Source organism: Gadus macrocephalus, chromosome 11 (genome assembly GCF_031168955.1).
Source record: "Gadus macrocephalus chromosome 11, ASM3116895v1".
In the NCBI taxonomy this organism is placed as follows: Eukaryota; Metazoa; Chordata; class Actinopteri; order Gadiformes; family Gadidae; genus Gadus; species Gadus macrocephalus.
This window is the reverse complement of record NC_082392.1, coordinates 14,910,243-14,930,988: the sequence shown is the minus strand read 5'-3', so window position 1 is coordinate 14,930,988 and position 20,746 is coordinate 14,910,243. Positions and strand designations below refer to the sequence as shown.

General features: G+C 48.0%; 1 protein-coding gene across 1 annotated transcript in view; it reads left to right on the top strand.

The window, feature by feature from the left end:
* The window catches only part of zfpm2a (zinc finger protein, FOG family member 2a), a 46,961-nt gene that overhangs the window by 22,688 nt on the left and 3,527 nt on the right, over positions 1-20,746 (top strand). Inside the window, exons 2-3 of the mRNA XM_060064766.1 lie at positions 19,357-19,563; positions 20,192-20,419. Coding sequence (XP_059920749.1) covers positions 19,357-19,563; positions 20,192-20,419 — 435 coding nt within the window. The remainder of the gene's footprint in view (positions 1-19,356; positions 19,564-20,191; positions 20,420-20,746) is intronic.

Sequence of the window (20,746 nt, the reverse complement as noted above, 5' to 3'; positions counted from 1 at the left end):
CCTCTCTCGCCCGTGTTCACCGGGGCCCTGCTGGCCCTCATACTCACCGTCCCGACACTCTTCAGACCAATCAACAACCAGGGAGATGGGGCTGGCCGGGCCTGCTGCACCAGCCGCTCCCCTCCACCACACACACACACACACACACACACACACACACACACACACACACACACACACACACACACATATAAAGACAAACACATCCACTGTCACACTGACACACCCACACACACACACACACACACCTACACACACACACACACACACACACACACACACACACACACACACACACACACACACACACACATACATAAACCACACACATTCACCGTCACACTGACACCACACACAGACTTATGCTCGCACAGTGTCACGCCAACACACATACCAGAAATACACACACACACAAACACACACACAAACAAAGAACGTTGTCACCCCCGCAAATCCTTCCATGCCATGAGGTAGAAACAACAGACAGAAGAAATAATAGACAGACAGACAGACAGGCAGACAGACAGACAGGAGAGTCAGAGGGGACAAAAACCGAAAGAGGAGACACACGCACACTGCAGAGACAGGCCGAGCGACATGCAGCCATTTGACTTCAGTGTAGTTTGGAAAGCATATTGTCTAATGTTGCCATCTGTCCACGGGATATGGAAGCGGCGAGCTCATTTGCCGTCTGCCTGCTTTACTGCGGCGGTACGGAGCCCGTTCTTGGAGCAGGATGCAGGGCCGGCTGCAGGGCGGCTGGAGCTGAGAGGCGTGGCGATATAGGCACCGGGCCAGACACTCCATCATGGGTTACTGTCTGACAAACAGGGACCCGCACCAGATATCCCCAAAATGACTTCTCTTGGATCCGCCCTGTTAACAGTTGTCCCATGCAGATAGCTGTGTGCAAATGAAAGACAGTCAAACAATGATGATGACGAATTGTGTTTTTTTTCCTATGAATTTCAATTTTTTGGTTGGGGGGTAGATTAATGAGTGAAAGAGTTTGCTAAGTGATTTTGCTAAACGTCTCACTCACTTAGAAAGTTGTGTGGTAGAGGAGAGACCTCATATTACGGTGCCACTATTCATTTGGTCAAGCATTTGATGAGTTGACCACGTAGATACAGACACACAAACACTGCTCGCTCACTCGACAGCATAATATATACAGGCACACACTCTTCTCTCACACACACACACACACACACACACACACACACACACACACACACACACACACACAAACGCACACACACTCTTTCTCTCAATCCTTCGCTCTCACACACACACACACAAACACACACACACAAACACACACACACACACACACACACACACACACACACACACACACACACACAAACACAGTCGGGCATGGCTGTCACACATTGGGATCACGTGTGGTTCAGCTGCTCCTTGGCTCAAACATTAATACAGAGCAGATTGGTGGAGATCTCCAGCCCTTGTTGTTTGATCTTTCCTCCTCTTGCCACATTTCCTGGCGTGGCGCCCCCCTCGCTGCCACACTGCGTGGTGCAGCCGGGACTGGCCTGGCCTCAGCCAGCCTGCCAGGTTGGTTCTCTGTCTTCTTCCCCGTCCAACTTATTCCCTCATGCCCGCTCATGGATTCGGTTCTTGCAAATTACAAGAGCGCGTCGCCCCCCCCCCCCCCCCCCTCCCCCGGTGACAGCCTGCGTGCGAGGGGGCCTTCTCGCGACTCGCTTATACTTCTCCTTCTTCTTATTTTGCATACAGAAGTGTTGCCGTCTCGGTTTATCATGTATCAGTTGGTTATGTTCCCCGATCGGGGATTGCCAATCTGGTAGCGTACTCGTGTTAAATATAGACACAATTCTTATTTCTGATTTTAGCAGAACAAACGTCTTTACCAGGCTTGGCTTGGGTATGTTTTTTTCATGTTACTTGTACGCTATCAAATATTGGAATAACATTAAGTCATAAAACCGTTCCCAGACCAAAGATACCAGCCTCACCTAGAAGAACATAAGACCTTTACTAAGCCAGCAAAAGCCATTGACTCTACTTGAACAAACACTGTATGTCCTTATCTAGTCCCATCCAGTTCCATGTTCTATTTGCTCACCGCTGTCAATTGGCCTGTAATGCCCCAATTCCAATAGAGAAATTGTTTAAAGTGCCACAATCAAATGTATGTATTAAAAGCAAACACATCTGGGAGGTAAGGACAGAATCAGGGGCTGCTGTTTAATCTCAGCTATTTGTTCAATGAATAATGTCAGGGAAATGCCACACAGTAGCTTCCTTTCTCTGCACCATTCCTCCTGGGGTTAAGATCAGTGTTGGGGGGTCGGGGACTGAGCCTAATTGGTAATAACACTGCCTCATAATGACGGCAACCATTCGCATGTCTATCTGCCTTTTTCTCACAACAATCTGCCATCCCTTTTGGAATTGGCATCAGATCTCGCGCTTATCTCCCTTCTTTCCCCTCTTACTGTTTAACCACTTCATTTGCAACTAATGGAATGCATGCGATCGCTATCCGTCTAATTTATTCCAAGTTTTCAGATGAAGGCATAGATAAGGTGTGAGAGACAATGCGGTTAGAAAAGCCAGTGTGATGCTTCCATTTAATGAGAGCCGTCGCTTGGTTTGCTCTCTTGGGGGTTAAAAGCAGAACCCACACAATTGAGATGGAGCGGAGGCAAGTGTCGAGCAATTCCAAGAAATGCAACAGGGTTTTTAAAGTAAAAACAAGTATAAAAAGCGAATATGGCACTTGATGGATATTTAATGGATGTATATTTGATCGCCAGAGACCTGGAATAGAGAAAGTGTGTAGAGATGAAGGTTAGCCTAGAGCCAACTGGGTAGGCGTTGATTCCACATGGATATGGTTTAGTTTATTGAAGTAATTTTTTTCTTGGACAGGTAATAAGGGGGCCGCATCAAATAAACAACGTTGTAGAGATCGATAGGCAGACATACGATCAAAGGACCTACTGATCGAACACCAAATGCACTTGATAATATTGTAATAAAAGGGCCCAGCCTGATGTTTAAATGCCCTCTAACTAAGAAGTGGCTTCTAGGTATAAACGATCTATGAGGATGAGTATATGTGGATTGGTTTGCGATGTATTTATGTGAGAACTAATCTCATTACCATTGAATAAAAATTGAATTGCAAACACACACCTCCATTTTTGTTTTGTTATAGACGCATTCGTATTCCCAGACTGGTCTAGAGCCACCCAGCCATTATCTCAGCCGTACACTTCTGCTCAGAGGAATGGGAAACAGCACTCAGCATTTAAGGAAAGTGAAACCATGGAGTGTGCTTTTCCCTGGGCCAATGCCAGTCCTCTCCAGCGCCGCGTCTCAGGCCTTCCGGGCAGCATATGGAGGCCCCTCCAACTTAGCGACGCAACTTCCCCAACTGCTGTCGGTACATTGGTTGTGTCTGGCTAACCGCGGCCCCTCAGAGAGCTCATTAGAGGCCCCTGAGTGTAAACCTTGCTTGGGAGTAGCCGTGGGCCTGCCCCCCCCACCGGCCCCCAGCCCAGGCTGGATCTGAGCTGCCTGGGAGATAACAAACAGACATTAGCATATATTGACGACACCACGATGTCTGGCAGCTGTTTTTACTTCTTTTCGGGAAGGCACACATCCGCATTGTCTGCATGCCTTTACAGAAATGCACGATTGTTTCAAGCGGTTTTGCATATAACTGAGACGTCTAGGTATTTAACATGTAGAGCTGTCGCACGCACCCGCAGACAATGAAGACCATTTGAATGTTTTGTGATTATTCCCATAATAATCTTTATTATTATCATTGTTATTATTTTTATTGCTAAATGGTGCAGTATCCCTACTATTAGCTCTGACTAATTAAGCTGTATCCTTCTTCTTTCATACCTGGCAGACACTGCATTACTGCACTGTTACCCAGTGACAATTTCAATTAATGAATACTTCTAAACCCGGCATGCAACTGGGATGCCTCCACAAGTTCTAGCGCAACCGCACTTGTCATGCGCTGTGAGCTAACACAATTACACAGGCCCCAGTCGTAATTGCGATATAGCAGGCAGCCCCTTCATCCGATCGGTACAAATAGAATTAGCTTGACAGAGGGAACGCGCGGGTCTTTGGGGACAATGAGGGAACGAGGGGAGGGGGAGACGGGCGTGCAAGGGGGAGCAACACAGCCTTTTACACAACTGTAAATCATGCTTCACTTTAAGAGGTGGAAAATAAATAATGTCTGAAAGTGCAACGATTTTTGTGATTTAGTGGGGGTGTGGGGGAGGGCTTTTAAGAAGTGTATTACCACAGGTGACAGCCGCTGGCCGATAGGCAGGCTGTGTTAAGAGGGACGGATAAGAGGCTATGACATTATGTCTGCAGGGTTAGGGTGTCAGAGTCAAAGCGCGAGCCGCTATTACTGGATCAATATTTCTCAGTTTTGCACTTATCTCTGACCCGATGGTTAGCAGCAGAACTAAATGCCACTACTGACAGAGAGTGTGAGAGAGCGAGCAAGAGGGAGAGAGAGAGAGAGAGCGAGAGAGAGAGAGAGAGAGAGAGAGGGATGGCAAGAGAGGGGGAGGGAGAGGGGAGAGAGAGGGAGGGCAAGAAACAGGGAGGGAGGGAGAAGGAGGGAGAGAGAGAGGGCGAGGGAGAGAGTGGAGGGAGAGATTGAGGGAGGTCGAGAGAGACGGAGACAGAGAGAGAGGGAGACAGAGAGAAAGAGGGAGCCAGAGAGAGAGATAGGGAGAGAGGAAGAGAGAGAGAGAGAGAGAGAGAGAGAGAGAGAGAGAGAGAGAGAGAGAGAGAGAGAGAGAGAGAGAGAGAGAGAGATAGGGAGAGAGAGAGATAGGGAGAGAGAGACAGAGAGATAGGGAGAGACAGAGAAGGAGAGAAATAGAACGGGAGAAAGAGAACAAGAGAGAGACTGGATACCTCATGTTCCTGGTCGTAAGGGGAGTGGGGACGATGTAGGAGGAAATGTTACTTGTTTTAGTTGATTTTTCAATGATCATGTATTCTCTGAAATAGATTTATCTCAGCTAAGGGGAGACGAAGGCTTGGCATATCTGGCACTCTACAGTATGAATTTCAGTATTTATTTTCTGAAATATGAAATCGTAAACATTTTTATTATATTTTGATTTGATTTGATACCTAAGGTATTTTGATGTCGTGTGGCAAACGAATCTGGGCCAAATACCGGCACATTGTCATCGTGTTTCCGTTTTATTTCTTTCAGCTGTATTTATAATGTTAGTGTGTAAAGCTGATGAATGTTGCAATCCCAGATCCTTGTTTGTCTGGAAGAACAGAAGCACACACGTGTCGTATCCGACTCGACTGCGCGAGGAAAACCCAAGATTGTCGCAGGCAGAAAAGGAGGACGCGCACGGGTTCAGCCGTGGAATGTTTGCCTACTTTCAAGGCTTTCATTAAACTTCTGAAGCTTGAGCTAATCCTCGCTGTACACAGAACAAAAAAAAAACCCGGAGCATTCAACTATTTAAAAAAGACAAGAGAGGAGGGGTTGTTGGGGGGGGGGCGAAGGGAAAGAAAAAAACAGAGAGAGAGAGAGTGAGAACGAAGGGGGAGAGGGAGACGGAGACAGAGTTGGGGGGGGGGGGGGGTCGATGTGTGTGTGTGTGTTATGTGTTTGGGGGGGTGGGACTGGCCTGATCGCTACATATTCATATTCCTATGGAGGCGTTATCACTTAAAAGGCTTTCTAATTACAACAACAAGACAAAAACTCCTTGGATTCCTTCCAGACCCGCTAAATGATAAAATAAGCTTGCTCTCTCTCTCTCCCTCTCTTCTTCTTAATCTCCGCAAAGCACCTTGGCGCCTCATCTCCCAAATACAGGCGAATGAATGTGAAAATGCCATTTAGAGATGCAGGTGTGACATTTGATAAGAAACTTCTGGATTAAATATGTTCTGCTAATGAGGAACCCAGCTAGCCCATCAGGGCAAACTATTGGTGGGATTGTGTGCGTGCTGATAACATTCCACGCGCAAACATCCCAATTCATTATTAATAAACAGCCGCAGTCTCTCTATCACACACAAAGTCTGGGTCCTTCAGTGGAGAGAGAGAGGGCTGTAGCGTCTCATTAAGGAGACTAAGGAGAAGAAGAAAACCAGAGGAGGGTACAGACGGTGTCTGTGTGTGTGTGTGTGTGTGTGTGTGTCTGTGAGAAGATGGGGGTATCAGTGGTTTTCATATTTAGCTGTATGCAGAAGTTGTCGCTTTTTTTAGGGCAGGGAGAGAGAAACACAGAGCAACCATTTTGGAAAGTATGGTAATGGTGCATCGAGTGCCAGAACAATGGAGTTCAAAGTTTCAGGGGAATCTGGTGATGAATGTAATTCTCTGGCAAAAAAGCTAATGCCGAATAGTGGACTAAGCCAGTGGTGCAGCAGACTGGGAAGTCCCCTGCCCCGACTTGACATTTATAACGATTTGCAGAAGATTAAAGCCGCATTACTGCTGTAGTCCGTAATGTGGCTCTGTAATGAGGTGCGAGTGCATTGCATCGTGAGCTGCAAGTTAGCTTCTGTTTCACACTTTGGTCCAGGAGGGGAGATGAGAGGGAGGAAATGTGAGGTGGTGGTGGTGGTGGTGGGCTGGGTAGTGGTGGAAGTAGGACCAGGGCTGTGAAGTTGACTAGCGCATAGTGGTCAACTCTGATGGCCATCAAGAGAAAGGTTGTGAGCCTGTGGGTGGAACGAGAGAGAGAGAGAGAGAGAGAGCGAGAGAGAGAGAGAGCGGGCGAGAGAGGGACTGTGGAGCAATGGCTGGGAGAAGTGAAGGCTGCCAGTGCTGAAGACTTGTCACTCTAAACCAGCTTAGTTCAGCCAGCCAGCAAAGTGCCTGCAACTGACAGCCGGCGCCGTGCTACTCGGACCGGTAGCTGGAGGTCTGCCGCGCTCACCGCCTGGAAATATTCTATATTCAAATAGAAAATTAGAAAGTTGAATGTGTTATTTCAAGCGCAGAATTTGGCAGTGCAGAGATTCCCTGTTTTCCATTTTTTTGAAATGCATATTCCATTTTTTTTTTTGCATAACTTAAAAAAAAATCAGGCCTTCGTTCTACCGTTTCGGTTTTATCTTACGTTATCAAAAGGACAACCGGTCAAAGCGGCTCTGACGGGTTCCCCGCCAGCACACTGCCAAATGAGAACAAAAATAGCAAACACGCTACTGGCAGACACAAATAAATAAATACAAAAAAAACAACACAGGTCATTTTTGCGCTAGAATGTGCAAATCAAGGTTGCTGGTGTCGTCCTTCAGCGAGGCGTTCTTTATGATGTTAATTAGTTGTTAGCGTAAGTCCACCGTGAGGAGTTCACAGACCTGCCGCTAAATGGGAGTCAACGCCATGGCACGCTTTCAAGAGCTCCCCGACAGGACGGACGGTGATAACACACAGGTGATGGGGGAGGGGGGGGGGGGGGGGGGGGGGGGGGGGTTGGCCGATGGCAGCGGATGTTGACAAAGACAATTGAAAAAAACGGTGAAGAGGACGAGTGAAACTTCCACCAAGGCGCCGCAGACGCAGGCCAGGTGGCGTATATTTTTCTTTTGCTTACATGAAAGCGACACAAAGGAGAAATACGGCGCCGTAAATTGTGGGTGCTTGTTTACTTCCTGTGAATGGTGCGGGTTATAGCCCCGAGGCATTGCATCACAGGTACCTGGAGTTTATGGCTTATTTGCCTGAGAGAGAGCAGTATTTACGACGTAGGAATTGATGTCGCACTGTATGTATATACATACCATCTGTGTGTGGTCGCGTGGTCTGGGAATGCGGCAGGGAAGGAGAACCTAAGGGAGGGTTTTGATGTGTGATGAATGACTTTCTATCATTTCGGATAAAGAGACAGGGTCAGAATCATGATCCGCACTGGAGCTTTAACAGGAAGCGGGCGACACCCAAGGTTGAATCAGACTTTGTAACGTTTTTCCGTCCTTTCTTTCTTTTTTCTTTCCATTCCTCCACCCTGAGTAACATCAAACATCATTTTTTTAATGGAAGCCCCGTCTCTTGAGTCCCTGCGACAGCTAATCTTAACCCCTCGCGGTAACGTCTCTCTCCTCGTCTCTCCACGCTCCAGACGTATGTGCTGTGCTCTGCTACTTGTGTCCTGTTAGTCAGATTTAGACTGCAAACACAACATAAAGGGAGATAACCTAGCTTTGGGGGGGAGACAGGGAGAGGGAGAGAGAGAGAGATACTTGACTCCCAACATTATTTTAAAGACCAGTACTGAGCAGCCTGGGAGTGATTATCTGCTGTTGATCCCTTTCCCCACACACACAAGTCATTCATCCCGCACACCCACAAGAAACACAAAACACACTTACACCCACACAAACACACACACGCACACACACACACACACACACACACACAAGACACACATACAACCACCCATATGCAAAGGCAGACGCCCTAATCATGTCGACACTGTGTGTCAGTGCCACGGATGAGCATGGCCTAGAGATGAGGATGGCTGTGTAAACATAGCCGAACAGCAGGGGCCCTATCCCCCTATTCCCACCCCACCTTCCTATTCTCCACCTCCCCCTCCACCCTCATTCCCCACTTTTCTGAAAACGGGAAGATTTAGGGATTTCCGTGGGTCCCAACTTTGCCGCTTCGGCTTATGTCTTTTTGTTTATTTCATTATTTGGTTTTGCATGTTTTGTGCTCTGCCTAGCGGATATTGTTGTGAGCTTGTGAAGGGCCGACCGCACATTATACGCTGTGTGTCTTTTGTCACCAGCGATACAAATTTGGAGCTCCTTTGTTACCCGTTGTTTTTTTCTTTTTTTACTCCCTCTACTCCCTGGGATTTAACGCTGAAACGTCAAGTCCCGGACACATAACGCTGCTTACATACTTACTGATTGACCTTTGCTGTTGACCTCCAATGCGGAGATAAACCAGCAAAATATTTACGAGGAACGGACACCAATTTTTGTTCGACCTCTCCATTGTAATATGTTTTGCTCGTGTTTATTCTTTTTGATTCCCGCCTCTGCCGATTATGAACTATCATGACAGGACTAGTAAATCCAGCCTGCGTGGACCCTCTGCGTTCCATAAACAAGCCAATGCCATTGGCTGCCTGGGTTGGAATGTGTATTAACAACAGTTGACTGTGCTCTCTTCGCCCCGTCAGGATCCCATTATGTGGGGTGGCCCCGCCCCATGTTTGGATACAGCAGTCATTTAAAGACCCGTCTTAATTGACTTTTTTATTTTTTTCTCACCCCGCATGTCTGACGGTGCTTGTGCATCGCCCTGCAATAAGTGCCTGGTTCCTTCATCGGGCCACACACAATGTTCCGAGTTCAATTTTACCATTCATAATGAATGCAGCCTCGCCATTCAAATGCATCCATAAGCACACAGCAGATAAGAATTTAATTAAATGTAGATTAAAACCAAACAGGAAAACACACTGGCTGATAATTCTTTTTCTTTTTTTTCTCTCTCTTTATCACGTCCCCCTGGTCATATATTTTTTTTTCCTCGTTCCCACTTTTGACTTGTTCTTCCTTGGGCTACGTCTTTTCAGCTCGCCAAAAGTGGCGAAACACCTCACACAGCTCACCGTGGCGCCGTGAGATTGTGTAAAATGCAAAACGAGGGGCGGTCACACGATTAATCAGAATCCTGGTGCCGGGCGAGGATGGAGGAGGGTGGAGGAAATGGGGAAGGGGGTAGGGAGGGGCCGGGGAGTGGAGAGGAGGCACTGCAGAGGTGGAGGAAAAAGGAATTAGTTGCTTCATCCCCCAAATTTGCATCATATTCCAAAGGACAAACCCCGCCACTGTAGGCAAAGGGGGTGGGGGGTAGAAAAAAATACGTATCTCCCTCCGCAGGAACAATTAAATATATTCTACAATGTGAAGAAATGTCACCTTCAATATAAATCGTCCATACTGGCTGAACATGGTGTTGGAGGGTGTGCCTGGGATGCGTGTTGAAAATAGAGGAAGTGTGCTTCTGATGGGGACTACAGCCCTGACATGGTACTCACCATGCTGAAGAGAGAACACAGAGTAAACCCTGCGTCTCACCCCGGGCTGCAGCAGAGAGCGGGACTCCAGGGGGACCGTGGGCTGAGCAGTACGACCGCTGCTCTTGTCTGAGGTTTCCAACCATTAAAATAATCAGAGAGCACACGCCCAGTGTACAAGACATTTATTTTACTGCTGTTCTTTTTGGTATTTTATTTGTACATTTTCTGGACTCGTGATTTAGAGCATTCTTTATAACCATCTCAACAATGACGTTTAATAGCTGGGGGTCTGAAATGCTGGCAAGCGTCATGCTGTTATTTTCCGATGGCGTTCTATTTATTTTTTTCTCCTTCAGTAGAAGTGCATTAATCCACTACCATCTGGTGGGCTTATCATGTAGCATATTTCACTTGGATCCAGCTTTCTTAAGAGTTTCTGACAGCTGTTGGCTTCCAGAGCTATACCTGAACGTGCCTCACGCACTCACACCCTCACACACTCACGCACGCGCTGTGTTTCAAAGGCAACATCGCGCTTCCCTGCCACCACAAGGCCTTTCCCAAAAGGATCTGAAGTGAATCTCAGGCCGCACCTTTAAGATCCCTTTCCGATCGACACGCTGGTAGATACACTTGCTGCACCTTCAGTAGGCGCCGAATCCGAAGTCTGTGTTATCCAGCGGGGGCAGAAACAGCCGTGTCACGGCGGCCATCACGGACGTACTAATGACACGCCGCCTCCTTCATCGCCCGGCGCTCCGGCAGGGGCCAGCGTCGCCATGGCAGCGGATTCGCCGCGCCCACAACACTGTGACACGACCGTGCCCCCGACTCGTCTTGCCATGCCAGCGCCCGCCTCCACCCCCCCCCCCACCCCCCCCCCCCGTACACGGCAACCACTTCCACCGGCACGCCACTGGTGCATCTCAGTTCCACTCTATTACCTTCACGCAGGCCATTGGCCCTTTCTGCGGGGGAAAGAGCAATTTCCTGTCGCAGTCTGTTTGATCAAGTGCTAAACCCTTCGTGATCAATAGAGAGACAGATGTCGGCTCCAGATGGCCGCTCGGTGGTACCTGGGGCTCCGCCGGCCGCAGGGGCTGTGCCGGGGCCGCGCCAGAACAACAGAATGGCAACGAGCGAGGGCAGCGGCTGGGCGCTCGCCGCGCCCGCCACCGCACACACTGGGACAAACAGCAATTAGGACCCGGGGTTGTTTTTTTCTGCCGCATGCTATTTATTTATATTACTGGAATGAAAACGCTAGCATGTGCGTCGGACCAATGTGTAGTATTAGCAATGTGCCGGAGACACAGAGGCATGCTGGGAAGCCAGCATGTGTGTGTGACTGGTAAGGCTTGGGGGGGTGGTGGGGTCTGGGGGGAGCGCGGGTGGAGGTGAGGCTGTGTTTGTGCCTCGGTGTGAGCGCGCTGCCGGGGAGCAGATAATACGTATGACTTGAGCTGCGTTGCCTCGATTAGCATCTCCTTGAAATCAGTCGTGTATTCAGCCCCTGACAAATCAATTGCGACGAAGAAAGAGCCGCGTCGCTCCCTCTATTCTCTGCGTCCGTATCAATAATATCTCACTCCAAAACGGTTGACAGGTGCATCTCTCTGGCACGCCGTTCTTCTGGAGAGGAGGAAGTAGCACGACGCCAGAAGGCCAAAACAGATCTTTTCCAAATAGCAGAGATGCAGAGTGAAAGAAAGGGTCTCATTTTCTAAACGGCTTGCATTTGTATTAGGGCTGGCATCCACCACACACACACACACACACACACACACACACACACACACAGAGGAGCACGCCAGCCCATGTGGTGTATGGCTGGTGCCATGCTGGAGGACCGTGGCACGCGTCTCCCTTGGAAACCAGCTCTCCAGTGCTGGAGCTCCGCCGTTCACCTGATCCCACAGAGGCATGATGGGTAGGGGGACACGGGCCACGGAGCCACAGCTGGAGCACGCCGAGCGGCCGGGGCCCCGGTGTGGCGGTGCTCAGCGGCACTGCGGTAGCCCCCTGTCACCGAGGGGTCCTCTGCTCCCATTAGCGGGGTTTCGGTCAGAGCGGCCCCTAAGCAGGCTGCCACCCCAGCAGGGGCCACAATAAACACATGTCGACTGGCCGCGACCGGGCCCCTGACCACAGGCCTTACTGCCCGTGGAGCGGCAGAGCTAATAGAGTGCTCAACGGGACAGGCCTGTTTAAATAAAGACCGGAGCCGATAGAGCACAATGGAGTTGGAGGGAGTGGGAGGGTTCCTTTATTGGCGCTACTTGACTCGTGGTGGTGAGGGTGGGAGTGATGGTGGACGCTGGTTAGCGAGGGGGGACTGTGCTCTGTTGTTGAAGTGAAAATGATTGATCTTCCAATTATTAGTTCCGTAAGATAGTGATCAATTCCGATAATTATTTGTTTATCTGTTGATCGCGTTATTGCGCATCTTTGTGCAGAATTGAATAAAACAATTGTATTTCATCATCTGAAAATCTGGAAAAAGCACTGCACTTTCTTTCAGTTGTACTCAGCACTCTCTCCCTATTACTAGGGAAGCATTCACTTTGTAACGCAACGGAGAAAACGCTCTTCATCTCCAGAGACCTGCCAGAGCGATGTCATTTAATTGCAAAGTGAAGCATTAATTTTTAAGCAGCAAGAGATTTTTTCTTTCTCCAAATCTCATTTTTGCTGGAATCTTATCCTTCTTTTCTGCAGGTTTCAGCTGATTCAAGTCTATTTTCTTTTTGGTTGTGTTTTGTTTTCAGAGCACTGTGCTAATATGTTGCATGTTGGTGTGTGTTGCGGACGGCTCCGTGCCTCTGTACCATGGGAACAGCCACTGTCAAGACCGAGTGTGACTGTCTGCACCCCTCTGCTCCCCAGGAGGTCCTTTTTAATTTGTGGATGGTGACCTGTGTGCCATTCGCTCAAGGCACTCCATGAATGCTCTCTCTCTCGCTCTCTCTCTGTCTCACTCTCCTTCACGATCTCTCTCTCTCTTTCTCGACATCTCTCGCTATCTCTGCTACGGTCTCCCTCTCTCTCTCTCTCTCTCTCTCTCTCTCTCTCTCTCTTTCTATTTATCCCTCTCTTTCTCTCTATATCACCGTTTCACTCTCTACATCTCTCTCTCTCCTACTCTCTCTCTTTCTCTCTCTCTCTCTCTCTCGCCCTGTCTACTCCACCAAAAGACCGTCCATCCATGCTCAAATTAGGCTGGACAAAATCGGTGTTGCGAAGAGGGAAACATTTTTGCGGATTGCTTGTGTTGTGCAGTGCTCGAAAACCCAACACATTTGATCAAAAAACATCTCTCTTTCTAACTAGCATCTACTTTTTCTGAATGTATAAAAATGTGCTAACAACAATGCACCTATAGACCTATATAAGGTTGAACTACAAGTATGGACAAACATGAAACATAATTAAACTGCCACAATTAGGTCAATAATATAGTTATTTTCTTCATTCAATATATAAATATATATATGCACATATATATATATATATATATATATATATATATATATATATATATATATATATATATATATATATATATATATATATATATATATATATATATATATATATATATATATAGCCTAGGCATCTATATATATTTGTCTTGACATCAGGGTACTTTTTCAAGGCTGGTTGTCTCTGTCTAGTCGCTTGGCACCTCTGAGGTGAGGCGAGCTGCATCGACCATCGTTACGAAGCGGCCTCTACCGCCTGCACAGCCCCGGCTTACGCATGAGAAGAGTGCCTCCTAGTGGCCAGAAATATAGCTGAAGCATCAGGCGTAAGAGAAAGTATAATAGAGAAAGAGCGATAGAGAGAGAAAGAGAGACATGGGGAAAGCTTAGTGGTTTTGTATAGAAGGTAATGGTACAGTCAGCTTATTCTAGTTTGGTGCACCGTCAATAATCGTGAGCTTATTTGACCCAGTGTGTGTGTGTGTGTGTGTGTGTGTGTGTGTGTGTGTGTGTGTGTGTGTGTGTGTGTGTGTGTGTGTGTGTGTGTGTGTGTGTGTGTGTGTGTGTGTGTGTGTGTGCTTTGTCTGTGTGTGTAGGTGTGTGTGTGTGTGTGTGTGTGCGTGTGCACGTGAGCGCATGTTTGTTGGTGTGTGTGTGTGTGGGAGGGTGTGATAGACTAACAGGTAGACAGGTTGAGCGGGGCTCTGATGACAGTTTGACAACAGTGATTGTACATAATGTTGATTATGTACATTCAGTAAACAGTATCAATATTTGCCATTATTCATGAGATGGATTTGTTGTTGCAAGAATTCATCTTCCTCTTCCTCTCTTTCGGCTTCTTCCTCCTCTCCTTTTCATTCTCATATTAATTATAATCATATAATGCTATCAATATTTATGATAAAAGCATATTGATGCACTCACATTTTTGCAAATAAAAAAACTGAAACCATCAGTCAATGCCAGGCTACTCTGTGTTTGGAGAAGGGTGGTTTAGTAATGGAGCTCTCTTCGAGGACAAAGCCTTGTTAAAAATCTACAGTTCACGGGGAACAGCATGTGGCTACTTGTTATTCGAAGGTGCTAGAAGCCCGTTCCCATTGGGGCGAGGGAGGAGTCTGAGCTGATTTGAAGACAAGGAGAGTAGAGGTCTTTAATTACAAGCCTCTCCGTGGCCCGGGGCGATGCTAGCCTCACTTCACAATTAAGACCAACAGTTATCGGCAAGCCAATGGACAGAGATGACAACTTTAAGAGGCTGAATAATCAGGGGGACGAGGCGCTTTGCCAAGCGGCTATCAGGCTGTCGGCGCGAGACAGCCAGCGATACGAGATTGCCCGCAATTTATTCCTGCCCTTAATTTCCAGTAATGGAACGCCTGACACGTTCCCTGCGATATTGATTATAAAAATAAAGATCTGCTGCATAAGTTACCAATCTAAAGGTTACCTTCGTACACGCTCGGCGGAATTGGAAGAGGCCACGATCCAACTCATCCGCTTCGCTAAGTGGATGGTAACTTCCAGAACACACAGTCACAGTGTATTCACATGGCGTCGGGGGGGCTGTTGATAGTCCTCCCAGAAGCTGCAGCCCCATCTCTGCTTCCCCCCTTCCCTTCCTCACCCAGCCCGGGTGCTGCAGTGAGACATGACTTCACACCAGTGCTGTAATGGGCCTCCGCAGCCGTAATGTGCGTGGACAGATGGGAGAGGCGAGTGGTGCTGCTGACGCGCTTAACTATGCGTTTTACAGCCGAACTATTAAAGAGTTGTGCTGTTTACACACCGACGTTTCGAATACCTGTCTTCAGGCCAGTTTAATTATCCGCCGCCTTCTGTTATTTCTGCCGCTTTGTTGTCTCTCGCTCTGTGCCCCGCACGAGGCTCCAGATTTGTTTGTGGGCTTCATTAAGATACAGTGGTTTGCGGTTATAAGCGGGTAATGAAACAAACTGTTTTATTCTGGGGCGTTGAGGGGCCCTCTCTCCGATCCCACCTTCCACACCCCCGCCTCCTCCATGTTCAGATACAAGACACATCCAACCTTTTTCCTTATAAAGTCATTTAAAGTGGAGGAAATTAAAATTTGGTGCTCTGATGCTCGCACTTTGAAATCTCTCGGGGCTTTAGGCAAAAGGGGAGAGAGGTATGCCCCCCCCCCTCCCCCACCACCTACACAAACACACACTCCCTCACTCTCACACACACAAGCACACTCAACACACACACACACACACACACACACATCATCCTTTGACGTTTGATTAGAGTGGAGGTACTTCTAGTGTGGGGGGGGGGGGGGGGGGGGGGCTTGCATAACAATATTGTGTCTTAAATTCCTTCATATGTTCATCTTCAACTGCATGTTCAAATAAACCATTAATCAAAGGGGAGAGAGAGGGAGAAGAGAGAGAGGAGAGGGCATTTAGCCAGCAGAGCCATAGTCTCAGGGCCTCCGTGTGCTGGTGGATATGGCATTGAAAGACTCTGGGAAGCAGTGGTTTTTTAATTATCTGGACTACGTACAGGATGCCGTTTTTTGATTGTTTTAATGAGGCAGCTGGCCTATTGTCTCCCCTTAATTCCTCCATTGTTTTTAGAATATGTCATAGTTCTTTATTCTTTTATCAGGTGCTCTGCAGGAGGATTTAGACAATAGCCTTCATTCCAACTGCATTGGCCGCTGCACAAAGGCAGCTCACTGCAGACAGTTAACAGGCAAAACAAGTGCAAATCTCGAGCTGCACTTTTCTTCCAGCCTTTTCCCCTAGTTTCAAGACTTATGGTTTGCCTCTCTGCTTCTTAGCCCCCCCTCCCGCCGCCACCCTCCACCCACACAGGGGCTTTTTATACTCCCCAAGCCAGTGGCAGAGGTGGTCATCCTCTGCTTCCATGACCTAGATCACTTCCTGTACAAAGAGTACAGAAAAGTACACATAATCGTCTCTCGGAATAGTGTTACTGTTTCATAAAATGTCTAATCAGGCATTTGTTCAATATTTTAGTCAGTGTGTGTATATTAAATAATACCTGTGAGTGAATGTATGTTCTTGCATGTCTGTACTTGCGGATGTGTGTGTGTGTGTGTGTGTGTGTGTGTGTGTGTGTGTGTGTGTGTGTGTGTGTGTGTGTGTGTGTGTGTGTGTGTGTGTGTGTGTGTGTGTGTGTGTGTGTGTGTGTACGTGAGTATGTGTGTGTGTGTGTGTGTGTGTGTGTGTGTGTGTGTGTGTGTGTACGTGAGTATGTGTGTGTGTGTGTGTGTGTGTGTGTGTGTGTGTGTGTGTGTGTGTGTGTGTATGTGTGCATGACTGAGTGTTTGTGTGTTTGTGCATGCTCCATCGCACACACAGATAGATATCCATGTGTGCATCCGGAGATGGGTCCATCCGTGCACATATGTGCATGCATGTTAGCGTCAGAATTACAACATTAATTTATGCATATACTAATATAACAATCTGGTGTTGATTGGGAGGGGAGGGGGGATTGGGGGGACGGCGGATATAGAACATCTTGCATCATTAAAGCATTAGGTTTCTACTCCTATTGAATCGACTCAAGATGTTGCAACAATGCAGGCTTGAGGAACAATTAGCATTTTAATATCTGCCGTACTGTCGCAGTCCTCGTGCATACACCTCCGTGCCTGTCTGCTATCTGGTCTGGGTGGATCTCCAGTGTGCCAAAACAAGGTTGCTGCCACAGTGTTTCATGCAGCATGATAAAACCGGGACATTCGGTCCTCAAACTGACTTCCAGCATTTTCACACACAACAGATGGATCTGTCGCATCCTTGGCTGCAGGGATTCAATCTCTGTCTGCATATTTTGCCGTTAAATGGCAGTATCCGAGCTCTTGTAAAACATTCTTTCTTTTCTTTCATTAGACCATTTCATCATCTCCATTTGAGCCTGGAGGAGAACGCCTAGTATCTAGAGTAGCTTCGGTAAAACCGGTGATTTGTATCAAGGGGTGTCAGAGACCTGCATAATTCTCTTTGTGAGCGTGCGAGTGCTTCTGTGCTAAAAGATCTTCTCAGAGGAACTTGTGTAGTCATCACTGATAAATGCAGCCACCCTCCCCCCGTCCCTCTCCCATCCCAACGTTGTCAGTGGCTCTTCATATCTACCTTGATGGCGGACAGTTAGGAGAGGAGTTTTGCTATTTTAATTAGGAGATAAAAATTCAAGGGGTCTCTCCAGGCAGTGTGTGCTGTGACAGAATCAAAACGATCAAGTCAAGCACCCTGAAGTGTGTCTCGTCAGACCAGATTGGCCACCAGATAAGCACTCTTCCAGAGTAGCACTGACACACGCACAGGTGACCATGAACACACACACACACACACACACACACACACACACACACACACACACACACACACACACAAACACACATACACACACACAGGTGACCATAAAGACACACACACACACACACACACCAAAACAGGTGCACATGAAGACACACATACACAGACAGGTGCAGATTGATACACATACACACACACATTTAGCCATCACAAAGAACAAAAAATATAGCACAATCTTAACTCTTAACCCTCTCACTCCTCATTGACACACTTCGACTGCTCTTATGTTCACCATCTCCTTGAATGGTTTTAATCAAAGAAATAACAATAATATTAAAAAAAAAACGAAATAATGGGCCAATTCATGTGCTGGAGTCCTTAAACAGTGATTTATGCATAATGCATGGCTGGAACGGTAGGGCGTTATTATGACAGCTCTGTTTCTTCCTCTCCTCTTGAATTCAGAGCCGATAGTTTGTATTAGGTTGTCCCCATCAGACGTCAGGCGGCCGTGCCCATGGCAGGCTGAAGGCTCTGGGTCTGCAGCTCCTCCTCTGAACACCATCAGGCGTCAGTAATCAGTGTTTTAGTCAGTAGAGGGGGGGGAAGGAGGGGAGGCAGTCCTTCGCCACGCCAACCCCGCCTTCACACCTCTCCTCAGGATGTCCTTTATCCCCGATCAGGCACGGCCTCCTATCGCATCCCCACCCGCCAGCCCCCCACCACCACCACCCCCCCCACCACCACCGTCTGACGCTCCGTCAGAATGTTTGCACATCTTTGAAAGCCAACAGCGCGCTTTAATTAATTGTCCGGCTTTCCTCAGAAACAATGTCCTAATTCTGCCATTTAGCGGCGGCGTATCATAGTTTGTTGTTATCTCCCCAGCCAGATTTCTGTAAATAGTCACATTAAAAACTTTAATCTCTTCAATGGAAAATGAAGTGCAGCTGAAAAGCCTGTCATGTGCCGAGATAAATATTATCTAAGCTAAAACCGCCACTCTCTCCTCCCCCTCCCCCACCACAACTCCCATCCCCGCCCTCCCCCGCCCTCCCCCGCCGCTACCCGTGCTTTCTCTGACTTAATGAATACGTTTGGAAGATTTCACAGGAATGTCTTAATCCCAAAACACAACAATCTAATAATATGGAGGACCTGGTATCAGTTTGGCAGTCATGTGTGTGGGCTCCGTTTTCAACCAGCCAGGCTCTACACTAACCCAGCTAGCTTAAAGCACTACCAGGCATTAGCTTTGTGCCTATATTCCTATCCACTGAGTAGTTAATGGCTTTTTCCCCCTCATCATTGATGCCATACTGAAATAACAGCGCATTCTGTCGCCAAACATCATTCACCTTGCCCACAACTCACCAAGTGCACCTAATATAACATAAATAAAACACCCTTTTCAAGTGGTCATTGTATATTTCCTCCCCGGATTGTGTGTCTGACGGTGTCCCTCTTCTCCTTATCTCTTGTCTCGTCCAGGTGGCCAACTCTGGTGCACCACCACCAAGAACATGATGGAGGGCGAGGAGCTGGTGGCGTTTGCGGTGGATTTCGACTCACGCCTGCAGGCGGTGAACCACATGTCTTTGAGCGAGGGCATGTACCCCGCCAGGCTGCTGGACAGCATCCAGCTCCTGCCCCAGCAGGCCGCCATGGCCTCCATACTGCCCACCGCCATCGTCAACAGTGAGTGTTGCACACACGTGCACGCGCCGGGTAGCGTGCAGATAAGGGGCACCCGCCACTCGTCTTCACTGCGCTCTGTCCTCCTCTGTCCGTCTGTCTTGCTCTGATTTACCAACCCCCCCCTCAGCACTGCTGGTTCGTTTCTCTTTTAGTAAAAATACACACACACTCATGCACATACACACAGGACAGCATCGCCTGTACTCAGTCACCTGCTTAACTGGGCGCGTGTCTCCGCTGGCCATAGATTAACCCAGATGAGTCTCTGCGGTGCAGATAAGAGCCAGCGACCTTCAAGTTTTTGGGTTCACATCAACACTCTGCAGCTCAAACTAACCTGTTAATTGCAAAATACACGGCTCATGCAAATAGCGTGTTTGTTTACTTGTTGAGGGGCTATCTGGGTTCAGCTCGACAGGGAGGCTTCTGGAAGCAGATGGGCCAGTGTTCTGGTTCGCCCTTGAGAAAGGACACAAGCCCAGTCGTGGCGAGGCGGCAGGAGGCGATGCGAGGATTTCAGAAGGGGAATGATTGAATGCAATAATAATACAACCATCTCTTGTGATCAAGTCGTGAAAAGTCACTAATCGTGTCCGCTCTCCCCTCTTGTGTTTTTGCGTCTCCGCAGAGGATATTTTCCCCTGCAAGGCGTGTGGGATCTGGTACCGGAGCGAGAGGAACCTACAGGCCCACCTGATGTACTACTGCAGCGGGCGGCAGCGGGAGCCGGAGAGTGTGGCGGAGGAGAACGACACGGCGCCCCACCTGACCCCCAGCATGTGCCCCTTCCCTCAGTGCAACAAGAGCTTCTCCGGAGCCAGGGCCCTGGAGCTGCACCTGAGCACATCACACACCGGTGAGTGAAGAAACAGCCGGCTCCGTCCCCAGAACAACTAGTCACCCAAATACTCATTCTCATTTTCTCAAGCGTTGAGTATTTCTCCGTATTTTTATGGGAAATTGTCTCTCCCGCAGAATGGATGAACCTATAGTTACTAAGATGGATAAATAAACTCATCCCAGCTGTCATTCGGCAATGCTGACAGTTCATCTGTTAAAAAATATATCTGCCAGAAGAAGGAATAGGCTGAGCATTATGCAACGCCATTTGATGGTTGTCTGACGTTAACTCTGAAGGAGGAGTTGGAAGCGCTGAGGTTCTGAGCATTTCTCTTTTATCTCC